A 22,782-nucleotide genomic window follows, 5' to 3' on the forward strand; every position below is an offset into this window, starting at 1 on the left:
CAGGAGGTAATGTGTGCTGCAATTGGGCCTGTTGGTAGCATAAGATTGGCAATAAAAGTAAAAAAGAGATCACTTACACAATGGGGAAACCCTGGATTAGGCCACAGGTGCATCCTCTATATCTGTATGTTATATTCTCACCTTGCTATGTCTACCATATATATTTTGCCACAGCTTTTCTGCTTCTTCTTCTCCCCACGTTGCGCATGCATATGACCCGAACAACACATGTGGTCCAAGCCGAGTCTGGTGAACTGAACACTTAGGGTTTTTTCATAAACCGTTCCATCCCAAGTCCCGACCCACTATTTGAGAAACACTGCAAGACTATATTGTATTTTTTTACAGAGACCGTATGATGCCATAAACACTTCCTGTTCCTCACTTAATGTGTGCTATGTGGGAAATCAGTACATTTTTGTACCAAAATTAAAGTTCTGCATTGTAAAATACACCATATCTTTACACTCCTATTTATTCAAATTTTATGAATATTAGCACTGCTTACAGGGTTAATTTAATTATTAATACTTTAGGCATCTTTCTTAAAATTGTAGTCTTATTCTTGACCCTCACTACACGGTGTGTCTTGTCAGAGAGAAACATGTTCTTCTGTATGTCTGGTCTCTCAATGCAGAATTCACTATCAACCTTCTTGAATCCTAATGTGTTACTGTCCAGGGAAAGTGCAAAGTGTCGTAAAATGTGCGCGTATATGTGGCTGGGACTGTGCATGCATATTTTCAAGTGGCAGAGATGCGTAGCGTTCCGTCGGAAGACAAGCTGACAGCAGCAGCTCTTCTGAGGCGTTACCTGTGGGCAAAAAACAAACACCTGTTTTATCATACATGATTATATCACATAACACAATACCTCATTTTTTGCAGTTAGATATAATTAATTTTGGAACCACTTTTTAGTGAAAGACAGGTAAGATTTGAGCTGTTCTTAAACAAACCACATATTTATTTCAAGTTCAGTAGTGATGATTAATTGCACTTATCAAGTGAGCAAAAATGAGCATATAAGATGAGAAGACTGAACTGCAGAAACATAAATGAGGACGTCACAGTACCATAAAGTCCAGACTCTAAGCCGCGACTTTTTTCGTATGATTTGAACCCTCTGGCTTATAAAACGGTGTGGCTAATTCATGGATTTTTCTTTGTTAACGAGCACAATGCAATAAGTTTTCACAAAGACACTAAAAAGTTGTGGTATTGTTTGTGCTATGGCGCCATCTTCATGGCACCATCAGTATGTCTTTCTGGTTACTGCTTTGAATTGGAAGTACAAGTACCATTCCGCCTTCTCGTCGTCCATAGCGTTCTTACTCGTATAGATTCTTCATTCATCACTCCAAGCAACGTTTGTAAGTTTTGCAATAAAACTAAAACTGTTCATATTTACTAAACCGTGCCATGTGTGATGTCTGTAAGAGTGTTTTCATGCATATTTGTATGTGCTAGCTTAATGTAATCAAGCCAGTGTTGTTAGCATTAGCTTGATTGATTGATTGATTGAGTCTTTTATTAGTAGGTTGCACAGTGAAGTACATATTCCGTACAATTGACCACTATATGGTAACACCCAAATAAGTTTTTCAACTTGTTTAAGTCGGGGTCCACTTAAATTGATTCATGATACAGATATATACTATCAGATATATACTATCATCATAATACAGTCATTTGAATTATTTACATTATTTACAATCAGGGGGGCGGGGGGGGGGGGGTAGGATATAGACAGCAAGTAGTAGACATAGAGAGAATAGAGAGAGAGAGAGAGAGAGAGAGAGAGAGAGAGAGAGAGAGAGAGAGAGAGAGAGAGAGAGAGAGAGAGAGATCAGAAGGCATAAGAAAAAGTATCTGTATTTGATTGTTTACATTTGATTATTAGCAATCCGGGGAGGGTGTTAGTTTAGGGTTGTAGCTGCCTGTAGGTGAACTTTTATTGCGGTTTTGAAGGAGGATAGAGATGCCCTTTCTTTTATACCTGTTGGGAGCGCATTCCACATTGTTGCGGCATAGAAAGAGAATGAGTTAAGACCTTTGTTAGTTCGGAATCTGGGTTTAACGTGGTTAGTGGAACTCCCCCTGGTGTTGTGGTTATGGCGGTCATTTACGTTAAGGAAGTAGTTTGACATGTACTTCGGTATCAGGGAGGTGTAGCGGATTTTATAGACTAGGCTCAGTGCAAGTTGTTTTACTCTGTCCGCCACCCTGAGCCAGCCCACTTTGGAGAAGTGGGTAGGAGTGAGGTGGGATCTGGGGTGGAGGTCTAGAAGTAATTTGACTAGCTTGTTCTGGGATGTTTGGAGTTTAGATTTGAGGGTTTTGGAGGTGCTAGGGTACCAGGAAGTGCATGCGTAATAGAAAAAGGGTTGAACGAGAGTTCCCGCCAGAATCCTCATGGTGCTTTTGTTGACCAGAGAGGAGATTCTGTGGAGAAATCTCGTTCATTGGTTAACCTTTTTGATTACCTTGGTTGCCATTTTATCACAGGAAAGGTTAGCCTCTAGAATGGAACCTAGGTAGGTGACCTCATATTTCCTGGTGATAACAATGTCACCCACTTTTATAGTGAAACTAATATGCTAAGACGCTTACGTAGGCTGACCATACGTCCTCTTTTAACCGGAAATGTCCTCTTTTGCGGGGGTGTCCGGTCTGTCCGGGCGGGGTTTCTTAAATGCCTCAAATGTCCGGCATTTTGAATTAGGGTTACGTGTATTTTCAATGTACGTCCAGGGTTAAGTTAAGAAGGGGTTAAAAAAAAAAACTGAAGGTGCGCGCACGTAGCAACATTCGTGAGGGAGGGGCAGAGACACAGAGCGAGAGAGCTAGTGAGTGGAGAGAGGCATGAGAACAAGAAATGCCGAAACGTAAATGCAACTTCACGGATGATTTGCGGGAAAAGTATTCGTGTTTTCGTCCTGGCCGTGACACATGGAAAGCAGAATGCACTGTGTGCAAAGCAGGATCGTATGTATCTGTGGCAAATAAAGGGGCCAAAGATCTACAAGCCCATATCGACACTATAAAGCACAAAACAGCTGTGCAGGGCGAGAGCTCGTCTGCTGTTTTTTGTTTAAATTTAATTAACTGGTTTTGAGGCATTATTTATGTTTACATTATATACAAGAGGTTATTTTGAATATTTCTACCTCTGCACTTTTTTTTCCAAAACTGTGAATGTTACAGAATATAAGTGTGACTTATTTTGTTATACTGTCAAGCAGTGTTGGCGTTAACGCACTTTTTGTGTCTTTTTAACGCATTGAAATCAGAAAGAATTTTTTTTTACCATTTGTGTCCCACAGCTAATGTTTTAAAGGCCCACGGCACATTCTAAAAATACTATTAAAATAAACAAAAACATAACAAAAGTGAAATAAAAAAGCTTAAAGGTGAAATGTAATTTAGAAAAAGTTGCAATGTTGACTAATAAAACAAAGCTGTTTTTTTTTTTTTCAAACGGTCATTGCTCAAAACATAATATTGAATCAAAATCAATGTTATTATGAATTATTGACCTATCAAAGGTTCCGATTACTTCACATCAAATATTCCACTTTGAAAAATATTTTTGGTGGAAGATTTTGCATATTTTGTGTGTTTGCCATAAAAAACATAGTTTTGTTTGACAAAAAGGGCGGAAAACAAACAAACAAAAAAAACAACATAAAAAAAACTAAAACATTTTGAAATGAGGAATAGATCCGTAGTTGATGTAGACTCCAGAGATTTAAGCGTTGAATATAAAATGTATGTATGCCCTGGCACACCAGTATCATCATTTCATGACCCAAGCAAAACACTTTTTACACTTTTATACTGAAATAAATACACCTACAACTTATTAAATAAAAACATAGAAAAAACTACCAGCAGCGGTCATATTATTATTATTTTTTTACTTTTAAAACACCTTCCTTGTGCTCTACATTACATGTAATATTGGTTATTTGGTCAACATTTTGAATAGATTATGTTTTACAGACCATCTTCAACGTGTTTTCTGACTGTGTCGTCAGGATGCGGCGCTATGTAGGCGGTCTAATTTACGTGCTACTTCGACAGCATCTTCTCCCCGTCATCCATGTTGTAGTTTTTAGTGCTTCCATATCGAGTCTACTGATAGTTAAATCTTCAACTATACGCTAATTTGTAGAGATGTCCGATAATATCGGTCTGCCGATATTATCGGCCGATAAATGCGTAAAAATGTAATATCGGAAATTATCGGTATCGGTTTTTTTATTATCAGTATCGTTTTTTTAATTGTTTTTTTATTAAATCCACATAAAAAACACAAGATACACTTACAATTAGTGCACCAACCCAAAAAACCTCCCTCCCCCATTTACACTCATTCACACAAAAGGGTTGTTTCTTTCTGTTATTAATGTTCTGGTTCCTACATTATATATCGATATATATCAATACAGTCTGCAAGGGATACAGTCCGTAAGCACACATGATTGTGCGTGCTGCTGGTCCACTAATAATACTAACCTTTAACAGTTAATTTTACAAATTTTCATTAATTACTAGTTTCTATGTAACTGTTTTTATATTGTTTTACTTTCTTTTTTATTCAAGAAAATGTTTTAAATTTATTTATCTTATTTTATTTGATTCATTTTTTTAAAAAGTACCTTATCTTCACCATACCTGGTTGTCCAAATTAGGCATAATAATGTGTTAATTCCACGACTGTATACATCGGTTGATATCGGTATCGGTAATTAAAGAGTTGGACAATATCGGCATATCAGATATCGGCAAAAAGCCATTATCGGACATCCCTACTAATTTGTATTACAAATGGCAACAGCGAAGGATGCATGCGCATGTACAAGCTAGTCTGCCCCACAAAAAGAGGATAGTGAAAAAGAAGGAACTTATTGACGACAACGTTGGACTACAATGGCAGACTCGTAGAAAGCACTTTGGGTAAATTTTTACCATATACGGCTAATCCGCTGACGTCAACGGTGTGAAAAACGTCACAGGACGGAGCAATTCCAAACGGCTTATTTAGAGGAAGTATGAAGGAAGGCAAGATTGTTTTATAAATATCTGCACAATGCCTCCGCGGTTTGATTTCAAATCGTAAATACACAACAGCAGGTACCAATAGGTAAGAAACATTGGTTTTGCATAATAGGGCCCCTTTAACTCATTACCTGTACAAAAACACCTGTCACACAAACACTCTCTTCATTCAAACTTCTACCCTACCATGCACAAGATTGTACACCTGCACAAGACTGAAATGTACTACAAGATAGACAACTTTCACCGAAATAAGTAACACAAGACTACAAGGACAATGTGATGAGGTCACATGACATCAAAATGGAGGTGTTTTGTCATGACCCATTGTCCGGGTCATGTCTTAGTTTATGTTTAGTAATATTTGTAGTGGCTATTTCGACTGGCTACCTCCTGTCCACGTAGCATAGCGCCACTACAACCACCTCAGAAGTAATGATACAGGATTTGGTGTTACTCGTTGAGTGGGCTGGGTGTCATCTTATCATCATATTAGAGCTTTGTTTGATTTCCTTGCTTAATCCATTCCAGAATTTAATTCCACATACGGATATACTAAAGGTGTAAACAAGTGTTGTACTTGCACACAAATGTCTTAAATTAGATTTTAATCTAATCTTTTGTTGAGACAAATCGTTGTACATTCTTGGGTAGCAGGTTATCGTTTGCTTTGTTAATAGTAGTTGTTTGCAAATACACAGAGTCTTTGAATTTCAATATATTTGATTCAATAAATAAAGGGTTTGCATGTTCTCTATATCCAACATTATGTATTATTCTAATTGATCTTTTTTGTAACACAGTTAGTGAATGAAGCGCACATTTGTAGTTGTTTCCCAATATTTCTACACAATAACTCAGATATGGTAACACTAGCGAGCAGTAGAGATTATGGAGAGATTTTTGGTCCAGAACATATTTTGCTTTATTCATTATTGACGTGTTTCTTGCTACTTTATGTTGTATATTTTTACATGAAGTTTCCAGTTCATTTTATCATCAATTATTACATCCAAAAATGTGTTTTCTTTTAACCTTTTAATATCTACTCCGTCTATTTGTATTTGTGTTTGACTTTCCCTTCTACTGTTACCGAATAGCATTATTTTAGTTTTACTGCGATTCAAACCATCTTTATAATTTGTTCAGTTTTCTGTTATTATTTGTTTTAGCCTCTATGTGTTCTCTCGTGAACAAAACACAGTCGTGTCATCTGAAAATAATACCAACTTTAAAGGCCTACTTAAACCCACTACTACCGACCACGCAGTCTGATAGTTTATATATCAATGATGAAATCTTAACATTGCAACACATGCCAATACGGCCGGGTTAACTTATAAAGTGCAATTTTAAATTTCCTGCTAAACTTCCGATTGAAAACGTCTTTGTATGATGACGTATGCGAGTGACGTCACTAGTTAAACGGAAGTATTGGTACACCTTTGAATCCAATACAAAAAAGCTTTCATTTCAAAATTCCCCAGTATTCTGGACATCTGTGTTGGTGAATCTTTTGCAATTTGTTTAATGAACAATGAAGACTGCAAAGAAGAAAGTTGTAGGTGGGATCGGTGTATTAGCGACTGGCTGTAGCAACACAACCAGGAGGACTTTGATTTGGATAGCAGACGCGCTAGCCGACGCTAGCCGACGCTAGCCGCCGACCGCACGGATGATCGGGTGAAGTCCTTCGTCCTTCCGTCGATCGCTGGAACGCAGGTGAGCATGGGTGTTGATGAGCAGATGAGGGCTGGCTGGCGTAGGTGGAGCGCTAATGTTTTTATCATAGCTCTGTGAGGTCCGGTTGCTAAGTTAGCTTCAATGGCGTCGTTAGCAACAGCATTGTTAATCTTCGCCAAGCTGGAAAGCATTAACCGTGTATTTACATGTCCAGGGTTTAATAGTATTGTTGATTTTTTGTCTATTTTTCCAGTCAGGGGTTTATTTTGTCTGTTTATGTCTGCATTTGAGCCCGATGCTATCACGTTAGCTCCGTAGCTAAAGTGTTTCGCCGATGTATTGTCGTGGAGCTAAAAGTCACTGTGAATGTCCATTTCGCGTTCTCGACTCTCATTTTCAAGAGGATATAGTATCCGAGGTGGTTTAAAATACAAATCCGTGATCCACAATAGAAAAAGGAGAAAGTGTGGAATCCAATGAACTCTTGTACCTAAGTTACGGTCAGAGCGAAAAAAGATACGTCCTGCACTGCACTATAGTCCTTCACTCTCACTTTCCTCATCCACAAATCTTTCATCCTCGCTCAAATTAATGGGCTAATCGTCGCTTTCTCGGTCCGAATCTCTCTCGCTGCTGGTGTAAACAATAGGGAAATGTGAGCAGCACTCCAGCCTGTGACGTCACGCTACTTCCGGTAGGGGCAAGGCTTTTTTTTTATCAGCGACCAAAAGTTGCGAACTTTATCGCCGTTGTTCTCTACTAAATCCTTTCAGCAAAAATATGGCAATATCGCGAAATGATCAAGTATGACACATAGAATGGATCTGCTATCCCCGTTTTAATAATAAAAAAATTTCAGTAGGCCTTTAAGTCCATGTTGAAAATAGTTTTTCAGAGCAATCTCAATGGAGACCATGCAGCCAATCAGAGCGTATATTTGTGCAGTCCTCTAATTGGTTGCCTCTTTGACACAAATATAACGTGTGTCTCAACTTGCGAAAGCGCCCAGCAGAAACCTGAGTGAATGTAGAAAAAAAAGTTGAATGCGCAGAAGGGTGAGGTTGAGATAGCGGAAGAGCGGGGGTGCTAGAGAGCGATGTTAATATAGATATTAGCAAATTGTTATTGTTATATTGTGCACAAAATACAATGATATTCACTCAAATTATAAAAATGTTCGCTTGAGTTTCATTTTTTTTCAAAATATAATGTATGTGCTTGCAAAACATACTTTTTTGGTCCTCAAAATCTGCCTTTGCAACCTCAACGTTAAGACACAAATGTAACGCCATAGACATCCAGCTATGTTAACATGTTACTTAAAGCATAGCTAGTGCAGGTAATAAAGGATGGGTGAACAAATCCAAGCAGATGGTATATGTTTCTGCCTGTGGCCATGCAAAGGAGATGTGGTAAAGAAAAAAACCATTAAGGATGGTGTGAGCCTACCGCCTACAGAGTCCATGTCAACGTGAGTTCCAGTGATATGGTGCCAGTAGGCCGATCTGGGCAGTATGGTAGTTGGGGTCGACGGGTAGGAGTTTGATTCTGAACCTCGAAACATCAACTAGAAATAAAACAGACAAAATAAAACAAGTAAAGTCCATATAAAAATATTCAGGAAAATACACTGGCTTGAAAAAGTATTCATACCCCTTAACTTGTTCACTGTCAAGTTAAGACCACACACATAATTATATTTTATGTGTTATTTATCAGTTCACAAAGACAATCTAATATGGATGAGTTTGAGCTATTTTGCAAAAAAAAAAAAAAAAGGGCAAACATTTCAGTGTGTAGATCTGCAAAGCTGGTAGAGACATTCTTCCATCCATTCATCCATTTTCTACTGCGTTTCCCTCTCGGGGTCAAGGGGCGGTGTGGGGAGGATTGTTAGTTGGGGGCTGGAGCCTATCCCAGCTGCACTTGGATGGAAGGTGTTTTACACCCTGGACAAGTCGCCACCTCCTCGCAGAGCGTAGACATTAGACATTAGGTTTGACTCAAGGGTGAATACTTTTCCACGCTGAACTTTTCAGTTTTTTTATTAGTAAAAAAAAGTGAAGTAGTAAAGTAAAACTCATGTATAATTTTATTTTCACTTCAGAAGTGTGTCCTGTTTTATGCTGGTCTTTCACAAAACATCCCAAAAAAATTTGTAATCGCAACATCATGGACATAAACAAACATGCACGTGTTAAAGCCGAAATACACTCTCGCGTCACATAGATTAAGTCCCCTTTGACGGTGTCTTGATTCATTTATAGCTCTTCCGCATCAGTTTACTTTTAATTGAATTTTTACTTATACACCAGAGGAAAAGACATTTGTGAAAATGGAGGTGCACGTGTGTGTGAACGTGTCGCAGCAGAGGACGGGCAAATTTGCAACGCTCTTTGGCCGTTGGGGACATAGGAAAAGAGAACAATGTATTTGAAAAAAAAGAAAACTGTTAAAAAACTATTTTAACGACCTGCTGATGTTAAATTTTGTGTTATTAATGTTCAGAGTTCCCATGTTTGTGAACATATCGTGCCTGAAAGATGGTTGACGGAGAATGAGGAAGTGTTGTGTGTGAGAGAAAAAAGATGGAGACAAACGTGTGCGCATGAGAAATAATATGTGTCAAAATAAAAAAGTATACACATACAGCAATGTTAAAATTTGGTTACATGTCCCTTGGCAAGTTTCACTGCAATAAGGCGTTTTTTGGTAGCCATCCACAAGCTTCTGGTTGAATTTTTGACCACTCATCTCGACAAAATTGGTGCAGTTCAGCTAAATTTGTTGGTTTTCTGACATGGGATTTGTTTCTTCAGCATTGTCCGCACGTTTAAGTCAGGACTTTGGGAAGGCCTTTCTAAAACCTTAATTCTAGCCTGATTTGGCCATTCCTTTACCACATTTGGCATGTGTTTGGTGTCATTGTCCTGTTGGAACACCCAACTGCGCCCAGGACCCAACCTCCGGGCTGATGATTTTCGGTTGTCCTGAAAACCTTTCCTCCAGAAGGTCTTATCTTTGTCCATGTGATGTCAGATGAAACAACAATTGAGCTGTTTGGCCACAATACCCAGCAATATGTTTGGAGGAGAAAAGGTGAGGCCTCTAATCCCAGGAACACCAAACCTACCGTCAAGCATGGTGGTGGTAATTTTATGCTCTGGGCCTGTTTTGCTGCCAATGGAACTGGTGCTTTACAGAGAGTAAATGGGACAATGAAAATTCTTCAGGACAACCTAAAATCATCAGCCCGGAGGTCTTGGGCACAGTTGGGTGTTCCAACAGGACAATGACCCCAAACACACGCCAAAAGTGGTAAAGAAATGGCTAAATCAGGCTATAATTAAGGTTTTAGAATGGCCTTCCCAAAGTCCCGATTTAAACGTGTGGACAATGCTGAAGAAACAAGTCCATGTCAGAAAACCAACAAATTTAGCTGAACTGCACCAATTTTGTCAAGAGGAGTGGTCAAAAATTCAACCAGAAGCTTGCCAGAAGCTTGTGGATGGCTACTAAAAGCGCCTTATTGCAGTGAAACTTGCCAAGGGACATGTAACCAAATATTAATATTGCTGTATGTATACTTTTGACCCAGCAGATTTGGTCACATTTTCAGTAGACCCATAATAAATTCATAAAAGAACCAAACTTCATGAATGTTTTTTGTGACAACCAAGTATATGCTCCAATCACTCTATCACATAAAAATAAGAGTTGTAGAAATTATTGGAAACTCAAGACAGCCATGAAATTATGTTCTTTACAAGTGTATGTAAACTTTTGACCACGACTGTATATCAGTCAAAACAAGTACAGGCAGACATTGACACATCCATCCGTCTATCCATCTACCGCTTGTCCCTTTCGTGGTTGCTGCCCCAACATGGTGCAGCAATACACAACAGCAAACAAAAGGCTCATTAATCATCCACAATTCAACCACGTCTCAATCGGGGACGAAATTGGAGATCAGTCTCCTTTACATAGAGTAATTATCTTTTTAAACGCACTGAGATATTAAGTACACAATATCAGTTTGCAGGCAAATGTCCAGTAACTTCTTTATCCCTTCACTAATTTGTGCATTTCAAGCACAACATCTGCTCTCTTGTGCTTAACCACCCTCATCGGCAAAAGCCAACCAATCACAGCTCTGCAGTCTGCGTTGCCGCTGATGTGAAGCTCAAATTTTTGGGGGGTGCACATCAGGGTCTGCAGGAGAGGACACACGGGTAGAAGCAAGACTGTGTGCTTACACAAGCTATGTGACGCGAGAGTATATTCCAGCCTTCAGCCTGCGCGACCGGTGACGGCCGAGCAACAGGAAGAGACAAATGGCTCTGGCTACTGCAAAAACACAGCAAGTGAAAACTAAACACGTCAAAGACATGAATAACTTGCTCGGTTTGCAGAGCAAAGTTTGCTTTTCATGGCAGTGCGTCTGTGATGAAGGAGCATTTAAAGCAGAGGTATGATGAACATCCGGAAGTTGCAGTCACCAACTCTCCTCAGTAAGATAGTCAGCTTGTTAGCTAGTAAGCTGACAACAAAGAGATGAAGTTGTGTGTGATTTAACTATGACTTTTAGCCAAAGTTCGCCAGCTTTTTCTATATACAGTACCTGTGTGCATCTTTCTAAGCACATCATCACAAAATATATTTTTATGAAGAAGAAGTTAGATAGATTTGTGAAGTGAATTAGATTTATATAGCGCTTTTTCTGTTACGGTGGGGTCGCATGGTTATGCGCTGGTCGTTTCCCCACGATGCAGATGGACGTTCGGAAGCAGCGTACAGGTAAAAAAAAGAGTTTATTATCATAACTTAGCAAGAATACAAAACATAGGAACCTGTCGCTGGCACAGGAAGCTATAGAAAAACTAGCACAGGAATAAGGAGCAAGTAACCAACATGTTGCGTGAAGCAAACAAAACAACTAGACAGAGTGTGGCGAGAGGCAGGACTAAATAGCTCTCTGATTAGTGACCGGGAGCAGGTGAGCGTCCCGACCACTAATCAGAGGCAGGTGAACATAATCAGCACCCATGGCAACAAGGAATACAAAAACAGGGGCGCTGAAACACAACTAAGGGAATCCTAAACTTAAAGAAAACATGATCCAGGCTACAGATCATCATATTTTCTCTCGTGACTCAAAACGCTTTACATTGAGAAACCCAATATCTACACTTCAATTATATTTACACCTGTGTGGGTGGCATTGGGAGCAAGGAGGGTGAAGCGTCTTGCCCAAGGACACAAGGGCAATGACCCAGATGGCGTAAACTGGATTTGAACTCTCGTGTTCCTGGCTGGCCACTCTACCATTTATACCATGCTGCCCCATTTGATATCTATTTGTCGTTATTGTTGCTAATTTTTATTTAGTCTTTTCTTTACATTAAAAATGTTCTTATCAGCACTTTGCTTACTCTTTCTTTTAAATAATAAAAACAAAGTTTAATAGTTGCTATTTTTGTAACAGCCTAATAAGCAGCATAGTTACAGTATAAATAAACTGTGGGGAGGCGGGGCCGGCGGACCGACGGCGCCCGCTCCAAGATGGCGGCGAGCAAGCGGCGAGACTGTGCGCGCCGAGAGCGACGCCGCAATTGTGACCAGGTGCGGGGATCGCACACCTGGTCACGATCAGCTAATCCCCTCGCGGCAGTTAAAAGGCGCGGCCGAGAGCGACGAGGGAGAGAGGAGACGGAGAAAAGGCAGCTGCTAAAAGACCACGCAAAAGGCGACGTGCTGCTGAAAAGCAGACGCAGACGGGAGGAAACCATCCTCGGCTACCACGGGCACGACGGAGCCGTGCTGCTGAAAAGTAGACTGCAACCGAAGGTGACGTGCTGCTGAAAAGCAGACGGCGGACGGAGGGAAACCAACCGTGTGCTCTGTTGTGGTAAAAATAAAGCAGTCTAACCCGTCTCACGCAAATGTCTTCCCTGAAATGGTCCTGAGAACCCGCACGGCAGTGGGGACTGCCACATAAACATTTCTAGATAAGTAGTCATCTTTATGGTTAGTTAGCACACGCCTAAAAATATCTTAAGGTGAAAAGCTAATGACTAAATTAGAACCACTGAATACGCTTCATAATCTAGTCGACTAATTGTTAAGACAGTCTATGTGTTATGTAACAACAAGGGGGAAGGAGACGGCACGACAGCAGGAGGTCTAGCTCAATGGGTTTTATTTGAGCTTTTGATGAGTACGTGGGGTGTGTATGCCACTATGTGTGTGGAAGTAATGCTATGTGTGGAAATTAACAAAATATGAATTACCAGAGGTTTGTTGTAAGTGCGTGTTGGTTGTGGCAGTGAACAAGTCCAGAGGGGGCAAAGCAAAAGAGGTCCGTGATCCGAGGGAGGTCCGTGGGGCAGGAGAGAGGCGTCCAAAAGTCCAGGTCCGAGCGTGGGGGTCGAGGATGGTGGAAGGCAGTCAGAGTCCAGGGGGAGATCAGCAGAAGAAGCGCACGGCTCAATGCTGAGACACGTAGGACTGTGGGAACAGGAGACGACAAGGACAGATAAGGACAAGGCACGAGGGAGACAAAGCGAGCGAGAGAGCGAGACACAGGAGAGGAGCCAGAGACGTGAAGCTTACTGTAAACAGGGCTACGTTCCGACGAGGAGTAGTCAGCGGAGTGAGCTTTTATGCTGCTGCCTCTCGTCAGGTCCAGGTGTGTAGATTGCAGATTGCCTCCCGCTGCGGCGGCTCGTGGGCGCAGTCTGCGCGGCACGTGCGGAGGCATGTCCTGCAGCGCTCACCACGGAGCCTCTAGGTGCTCTCGCCGAGGAGGGGGAAGCAGAATGCGTGTGCGCCGTAACAGTGCCCCCCCTCTTATGCGAGGCTCCCGACGAGCTCCCGGGTTGGCCCTATAGAAGTCCTCCAGAAGGGAGGGGTCAGCAAGGTAGGAGGCCGGCACCCATGATCTATCCTCTGGCCCATAACCCTCCCAATCTACCAAAAATACCAGGCCCCTACCTTGCCGACGGACCCGAGGATCTCCTTGGCGGTCCAAACCGGGTCACCGTTATCCAGAATCCTAGGAGGAGGGTAGGGTCGGGGGAAGAGAGTGGAGAGCTAGAGACAGGCTTGATTTGGGACACATGGACCACCGGATGTCGCTTCACCGAGGGGGGAAGAGACAGTCTAACCGATGCCGGGTTGATGATGGCCTCCACCGTATAAGGTCCTACAAACCGGGGTGCAAGTTTACGGGATGGTACCTGTAGGTGGAGGTCCTTGGCCCGTAATAGAACTTGTTGTCCAGGAGTGAAAGAAGGAGCCGGAATGCGCCGCCGGTTGGCACTGAGGCACATCCTCTCGGAGGCCTTCAACAGGGCAGCAAGGGCGGTCTTCCACATTTGGCGGTATCTATTGATGTGTTTGCGTGAGGACGAGACAGCTGCTTCGATCTCCTGTTGGGGAAACATCGGGGGATGGTAGCCAAGGGAGCACTCAAACGGGGACAAACCAGTAGCTGAGCTCTTCATTGAGTTGTAGGCGAACTCGACCCAGGGCAGAAACTTGCTCCATGAGGAGGGTTGGCAGGCGGGAACACAGCGCAGCATGGTCTCCACACTCTGGTTCGCCCTTTCCGCTTGTCCGTTACTCTGAGGGTGGTATCCAGAGGTAAGACTGACCGTAGCCCCAGTCCCTTTGCAGAAGGTCTGCCACACCCGGGATGTAAATTGGGGACCACGGTCAGAGACAATGTCCATGGGAATACCATGCTGCTTGACTACGTGGGCTGTGAGGAGGTCTGCCGTTTTGGACGAAGAAGGGAGTTTAGGCAGAGGTTCAAAGTGTGCGGCCTTGGAGAAATGGTCAATAATAGTGAGTATGGTGGTGTTACCTTGGGATGGGGGAAACCAGTGATGAAGTCCAGGGCGATGTGTGACTAAGGATGACTGGGGACATGGAGAGGGCACAGCAGTCCCGCCGGCGGTCTGTGGGAAGACTTATTGCGAGCACAGGTACTGCATGCGGCGATAAACTCACGCGTATCGATGGCCACCAGAACCGCCGGCGGATGAATGAGAGAGATGTCAGGATGGCAGGAGAAGATGCTCTAATTCCCCCAGTCCAGGACTCTGGGGTGTAGCTCTCGGGGAACAAAAAGCTTGTTGGGTGGTCCCCCCCTGGTCCAAGATTGGCCTGCAGGGCGGCCCGAAACTGGTCTTCCACTTCCCAGGTGACCATGCCGAATATTCTGGTGGGAGGGAGGACGGGTTCCCCAGGGGTGGTGTAGGCAGGCTCCTCAGAGAACTGTCGGGATAGGGCATCAGCCTTGGTGTTGCGGGAGCCCGGCCTGAAAGAGAGGACATAGTCAAACCGACCGAAGAATTGTGACCACCGGGCCTGTCGTTCGTTGAGCCTTCTGGCTGACCGGACATGCAGGAGGTTGCGGAGGTCCGTAAGGACCTGAAACTGGTGCTTGGACCCCTCGAGCCAATGTCTCCACTCCGCCAAAGCGTTGTGGACTGCCAGTAATTCCCGGTTACCAGCATGGTAGTTTCGTTCAGCGGGGGATAAACGTCTGGGGTAATAAGCACATGGGTGGACGCTGTTGTCCAGCTTGAAGCGTTGGGAAAGTACTGCCCCGATTCGAGGGTCGGATGCGTCCACCTCCACAATGAAAGGGCAGTCAGGGTCTGGGTGAACAAGGATAGGCGCAGAGACAAAGCTCCTCTTGAGGCTCCAGAATGCCATCCCGGCTTCTCGGGTCCACTGAAAAGGCACGTTGGTTGAAGTGAGAGCATGGAGGCTTACAGGAGGACGGCCTATCCCGCAGCAAGTCGTCCTTGATGGTCTCACTCAGGCCTCTCCTGTAGGCGCTCTGAAGTGCCTTGTCACCTCATTCACTGTCTGCTGCCAGTGTGCGGAACTCCATAATGTAAGCTTACTGAAATCTTTGATGAAGCGCCTGTAGAATACAGCGAACCCCAGGAATCACCGCATCTCCCGAGTTGAGGGCTGGGGCCACTCCACCACTGCCTCCACCTTCTTGGGGTCAGCCTTGATATGACCCCTCTCTATAACAAAACCCAGGAAGTCAACAGATGGTGCGTGGAACTCACATTTCTCGGCCTTAACGAAGAGGCGGTTCTCTAGTAAACGTTGAAGGACGAGGCGGACGTGTTGGTGATGTTCCTGCAGGGTCTTAGAAAAGATAAAAATATCGTCAAGGTAAACAACAACGAAACGGTCGATCATGTCCCTGAGAAAGTCGTTTACGAGGGCCTGGAAAACGGTGGGTGCATTGGTCAGTCCGAAAGGCATGACCCGGTACTCAAAGTGGCCCAGTGGGTATTAAACGCCGTTTTCCACTCGTCCCCCTCCCTGATGCGTACCAGATGGTACGCGTTATGTAAGTCTAACTTTGTGAAGATGGTGGCGGGAGCAAGAGGCTCGAAGGAGGAATTCAGGAGGGGTAGTGGGTACTTATTTATGGTGATGCAGTTGAGTTGACGGTAGTCAATACAGGGTCTCAGTGAGCCATCCTTCTTGCTGACAAAAAAAAATCCTGCGGCCACTGGAGACTTGGATGGTGTGATGATTCCGGAGGCGAGACACTCGGAGATGTAGTCCCTCATGGCCTGCTTCTCAGGGAGGGACAAGTTATACAAGCGGCTGGATGGAAGGACAGCGTTGGGGAGCAGGTCGATCGCACAGTCGTAGGGTCTGTGGGGTGGAAGGGACAGAGCTTGTTCCTTGCTAAACACTGCTGCTAGGTCATGGTCAATCTCAGGGACTCGGGAGAGATCTGATGGAGGTGAGGCTGGTTTGGGTTTGCAGGGGGGAGCCACTGCCGATCTGAGGCAGTGTGCGTAGCAGGGGGTGCTCTATGCCAGTATCTTGCCAGTAGTCCAGGAAATGTGGGGGTCGTGTTGACACAACCAAGACCGGCCGAGGACGAGGGGGGCCACTGGGGCGTCCAGTACCCAGAGGCTGATGGTCTCAGTGTGATTGCCAGAGAGAGTCAATTAAAGGGGTCTTGTGCGGTGCTTGATAGGACCCAAAGGATGTCCGTCTAGGGCTTGGGCGGCGATGAAAGTGTTGAGGGGAACTAAGGGAATTCCCGCTCTTTCGGGCGTACTCCAGGTCGATGAAACTTTCATCGGCACCGGAGTTCAAGTAGGCCCCCACAGACAATGTCGTAGCGTCTCATGTCAAGGTTCCGGGAAAAATAATTCCAGGGTTCCTCTTCGTCTGTATCGTGGGGAGGGTAGTATGGCTCACCAGGATCCCCTTGACTGGTGAGCCCGATCTTTTGGCCGTGAGGGGCAGTTGCGGATTATGTGGTCCATGAGGCCGCAGTAGAGGCAGAGTCGATGTTGGAATCTTCTTTCCTGCTCCTCGAAAGACAATTGAGATCTGCCTGTTTGCATAGGTTCCGTGGATGTGGCAGGGGACGGAGTTGTGGTGTCTGTCTGTCTCGTGGGGTGTCGGCCGGTAGGTTGAGGGAGGTTTGCCGACGCAGAGCTAGCAGAGGCAATTTCTCTCTCTGCCTCACATTCCACCAGTCTTTGTCGAAGAGCAGGGCTAGCTCGATGAGCTCGCAACAGGAGGACGGCCTATCCCGCAGCAAGTCGTCCTTGATGGTCTCACTCAGGCCTATCCTGTAGGCGCTCTGAAGTGCCTTGCCACCTCATTCACTGTCTGCTGCCAGTGTGCGGAACTCCATAATGTAAGCGGCCACAAAACGGGGGCCCTGTTGGACGGTGGGAAGTCTGGAAGCGGCGTCCCCTCCGTCGGCAGGGTGATCGAAGACAGCCCGGAACTCCCTTCAGAAGGCAGCATAATCGGAGCTCAACCCCAAAGTCTTGCTAAGGGCTGCCGTGGCCCACCTCAATGCAGGTCCCGTGAGTAGAGAAAACATGAATGCTATCTTACCCCCATTGGTAGCATAACGAAAGGCTGGTGTTGAAAAATGAACTCACACTGTACAAGGAAGCCACGACAATGTTCAACATCCCCCTCAAAAGATTTATGGACTGGCTATCTTGGGTTCCCGGAGTTGAGTCTGTCCTCCGGTGATGAGTGTCGAAGAGGCGCCAAGTGTCGCAGAGGCGCCAAGGACAGGTGTGGGGGGTGTCACCTGGCTCGGACTGAGGGTGTCCAACCTAGCCAACAGACTGGCGAAGGCGACGTCCAATTTGTCCTCCAGATTGGAGAAGCGAGTCTGATGTTGTCGGAGGACAGACTGTATGGCCGACAAGTCAGTAGCCGAGGAAGCTCGGGTGGACTGGGACCTTGGTGTACCGTCTGGTTCCATCTTGGTCGGAACGTACTGTTATGTAAGAACAAGGGGGGAAGGAGACGGCACGACAGCAGGAGATCTAGCTCAACGGTTTTATTTGAACTTTTGATGAGTACGTGGGGTGTGTATGCTACTATGTGTGTGGATGTAATGCTATGTGTGGAAATTAACAAAATATGAATTACCTGAGGTTTGTTGTAAGTGCGTGTTGGTTGTGGCAGCAAACAGGGAGACAAAGCGAGCGAGAGAGCGAGACACAGGAGAGGAGCCAGAGACGTGAAGCTTACTGTAAACAGGGCTACGTTCCGACGAGGAGTAGTCAGCGGAGTGAGCTTCTATGCTGCTGCCTCTCGTCAGGTCCAGGTGTGTAGACTGCAGATTGCCTCCGGCTGCGGCGGCGCGTGGGCGCGGTCTGCGCGGCACTTGTGGGGGCGTGTCCTGCGGAGCTCACCACGGAGCCTCTGTGCTCCCGCCGATGAGGGGAAACAGAATGCGCGTGCGCCGTAACACTATGACTATAAAAACAGCCGTTAGTTGCAACCTTAGGAACTAGCAAATTAAACCTAGTTGTCAGCAGACGAAACAAGCGTTGTTTCAACCCCCTGTGCATCTGCACAGCGCATCACCTGTACACAGTATCACAATAAGCTACTTTAGCTGCTACCAAAACGAGCTAGTCACCAGATTTTATTTCAACAATTAAAGATACACATTTCTTACTACATAAACCTATATTTACACTGCTCGACGTTGAGCTCATTTGTGGTATTCGTATTTTAACGTTTAAGGCATGTGCTGTAATAAAATACTCAAAAATACTTTGAATAGCAGACAAGATTTCAGTTACATTTGGAACATAAATTAATATATCCGGAATTATAACCATATTATTACATACATACATCAAAGGAGTTGAAAGCTAAAATTGAATAAAAATAATACTACTGTATTTTTAGGACCATTGGGCGCACCGGATTAAAAGGTGCACTGCAGATGAATGGGTCTATTCAGGTCTATTTTCATACAAAAGGCGCACCGGATTATAAGGTGCATTAAAGGAGTTGTATTATTATTTTTTTTCTAAATTTAAAACACTATCTTGTGGTCCTAACATGTGATGGTGGTTCTTTGGTGAAAGTCTGTAAAACATAGATTATGTTTTACAGACCATTTTCAAGTAGCTTTCTGAGCGTCTCTTCAGGATGCCCCTTTTTGTCTTACCCACATGGCTCACCTTCGACACAGTCTTCTCCCCGTCTTCTTTGTTGCAGCCGTGTAGCATGCAAGGACGGGAGTGGAAGAAGTGTCAAAAGATGAAGCTAACTGTTTAAATGACATTCAGACTTTACTTAAATCAATAACGGAGCAGCATCTTCTCATCCGTGGCTCAAATGCAACATCGACGCCGGAAATGTGTCCCTTGAAAAACTGTCCGACCCGAACCCTCTAATCACTAAAGTTCCGTGGGTGAATAATGTAAACCCACTACAGTTTTTTACGCTTTGATAGCTAGTCTACCGACAGATATAAGTAAGAACTTAACGCTACTTTATATTAGAAATGGCAACAGTGGAAGATGAATGCCCCTTAACAAGCAGATAGAGAACAAGAAGAAGCTTATAGACTACGGAGTCGCCACGGACTACAATGGCGGACGCGCGCACATTTTCAGTATTTATGCAGACCCCAAATACAGATCAGCAGGTACCAGAAGGTAAGAAAAGTTGGTTTTGCATAATATTGCGAAACAAAACACCAGATAATGTTTGCTAATAGGTTCCATTTTGCAGTCCTTGTACACACGCACCATAATCATACTCGTATGTTTAATGCGCCGACAATCCATCAAGCGGTGAGGCTTCATAGCTTACCGAAGTCGTACTAAAAACATTTTGACAGATTTTTGAGCGCCGTGTGTAATGTTTTATATTCTCAATGGAAGATTTAAAGTTTTGGTGGTGTTTACTGGCGTCATCTTGCAGTTTACACATATCTCTTATGTGTGACTGCCATCTACTGGTCACACTTATCATTACACCCTGTACCAAATAAAATACCTTCGAGGTCGGTAAACACAACCAGAATTATGGCGTACATTAGGCCCACCGGGTTATAAGGCGCACTGTCGATTTTTGAGAAAATGAAAGGATTTTAAATGCGCCTTATAGTCCGAAAAATATGGTATGTGAAATTGAAAGAAACATATTTTTCAAATTGGGGGAGCCATTGAATTCCCCATGGATCCACTATAATTGCTATCTGTAGGCAGGGACGATATTTGGATTTCAGAAACAAGAAACCTTGAGAAGGGATTGTAGATGTATGGTCCCCACTTCCATGTCAAGTTTGTATAGTTGTTGAATTGGTAAATTATTATTGTTTAATTAATTACTTGTTCAATTAATAAATTAAGTGGGAGTCCAGTCCATCGAGAAGTGGGGCACGGGGGAAAAGACACAATTGGCTTGAATACAGAGGGCCTGGTTTGAAGGATTTGAGGCATGTTTTTTTTCTTTATGTCCATTTTTCCATCCATCCATTTTCTACCGCTTGTCCCTTTCAGGATCGTGGGGGGTGCTGGAGCTGTGGAAAACAATTTCAATACTATTTGACTCAAACCTAAAATTATGCAGATGTATGTTTTGATTATTATGAATACATGATTAACAATATATTTATCTATTTTAAGTGCAAAATAAAATGAACAATAAATAACAATTGTAGACTGTCAACAAGTTCAACTCTTTTTACTGATTGTGACAGTAATTGTACCAGGGCTGGGCGATATATCGATATACTCGATATATCACGGGTTTGTCTCTGTGCGATATAGAAAATGACTATACCATGATATTCGAGTACACGTTCTCACGCAGTTGCTTTTAGCTGCAGGCATTATACTACAGGCTCTTCTCACTCTTTCTAGTCTCTCCTTCTCACAGAGACATAAACAAGCGCACCTTCTTACATACATCACATACGTATACACCCTCGCTGAGCAGAGAGGTAGCAGCAAGGCTAAAGTTAGCTGTGGTGCGAGTGGTAATACAAGAGAAAGAAGGTGCGAATCTGGTAACAAATGAAGGAAGAATTAATTCCTAAGAAAAACAGCACGGGGTCCATCGTCTGGCGGTGGTTTGGCTCAAGTGGGAATATGTCGAACAGACAATCGTAATTTGTCAAGTGTGGAGCGAAAGCGTTGCTACAAAAAGTAGCATTACTGCTAATATGTAGCATCATTTGAAAAGTCACTTACTAGAGAATGAAGAGTGCTTACTCCGCACGTCAACATCTCCGTTCGGTGCCACACCAACAAAAGGCCGAGGCAACCATTTCCACATCAAGACCGTATGAAAAAAATAGTCCACGACATAAGGAGATAACGTCCGCCGGAACCTACCACATAGCGAAGGACGGACACAATTTGATTTCCTATTATGAAGCTCATTTTTATTTGACAGTTATTGAAATATCTTGTGTGACATCATGCACAGAAGTGCACTTTATTTGTTTTAAACTATTATAGTGGCGTTCTGTACAAAAAGTGCACTTTAATTTAGTGTTGTTTTGATTTGTCATCTTGAGAACATCATGCACAAAAGTGCACTCATAGCTTGTTTTAAAATGTCTCTGACAATCTTGCACGTTCTGTTTTGAAATGACATGAATGTTTGTGCCACTGCTTAATAACTGTTTAATAAATACAGTGTTGGTCAATTGACTTAGTTGTGATTCCCCTCTCTGCATGAAAGTTTAAAATGAGCATATATTAATGCAGTATGAACAAGAATGTTTTAATGTAGACACATAGAATCATCATACTGCTGTGATTATATGTATCAAGTGTTCATTCAAGGCTAAGGCAAAATATCGAGGTATATATCGTGTATCGCGATATGGCCTAAAAATATTGAAATATTTAAAAAAGGCCATACTGCCCAGCCCTATTTTGTACCCACGATCATCGGTCTCGTGCATCATGGTCATGCACTTTAACTGCTAGACCAGGGGTGCCTATTATGTCAATCACAAGCTACTGGTCGATTGCGGAGGGTGTGTAGGTTGATCGCCAGCCAGGCATTAAAAAGAATATAGACCGAAAAATTAGAGATCATCAATCTTCGCTATGACGTCACTTTCGTCACTTGATTGACACAGTACTCGAGGATCTCGTGAGAGAACTCTGGCTGCTATGAGCTCAGTATGGAGAAAAAAAACGACTCGCAGAAACGCGACAGCACTTATTATTTCAACACACTTTCTCACCGTAACTGCTGTCAAAACTATATGTACATGTACTACATGTTGTGTTATAGTCCACTGCATGGTTGCTCCTGTCTTCTCCTCTCCCTCTCCAGACGTTCTCTGGAGGGCTTTCTAGTTTTTTCCCGTGTCATCCACGCTTATTCGCAGACGACACTACCTCCTGTAGCTGCTTTCTACATCAGCTTCATTGGCTCCCATAATGCAGACCTCTCTTCACTCCGGCATCTCCCCTGCATTGATGCTGTTTCACCTTGTCTTTAGACAAATGTCTCTATTTAGGTTATTTTTTGCCCTTTGACATTTCTTAAGTTTTATGGTACTTGTTTTTCAGTGCCATCTCTCTTAGTTACTTGTTTAAGAAATATGTTTACTCATTTTGTTACTTTAAAACAATTAAAGACTTTGTAAATACGCTCTCCTCCCTCCGCCTCTGCATCTGGGGTTCACATAATTATCAGAACCTAACAGAAAAAACTGGCAATTAAGATGGAC

At 43.6% G+C, this 22,782-nt stretch overlaps 1 protein-coding gene across 1 annotated transcript in view; it reads right to left on the reverse strand.

Annotated features, from left to right (window-relative positions):
• Positions 1–317: 317 nt before the first annotated feature.
• Positions 318–22,782, reverse strand: part of dok4 (docking protein 4) — a 79,934-nt gene continuing 57,469 nt past the window's right edge. The window contains exons 7-8 of the mRNA XM_062068458.1: positions 8,196–8,313; positions 318–813 (exon numbers count right to left, since the gene is read on the reverse strand). Of these exons, the coding sequence (XP_061924442.1) occupies positions 671–813; positions 8,196–8,313 (261 nt within the window). The 3' untranslated portion in view covers positions 318–670. The remainder of the gene's footprint in view (positions 814–8,195; positions 8,314–22,782) is intronic.

This window comes from Entelurus aequoreus, linkage group LG02, assembly GCF_033978785.1.
Source record: "Entelurus aequoreus isolate RoL-2023_Sb linkage group LG02, RoL_Eaeq_v1.1, whole genome shotgun sequence".
In the NCBI taxonomy this organism is placed as follows: domain Eukaryota; kingdom Metazoa; phylum Chordata; class Actinopteri; order Syngnathiformes; family Syngnathidae; genus Entelurus; species Entelurus aequoreus.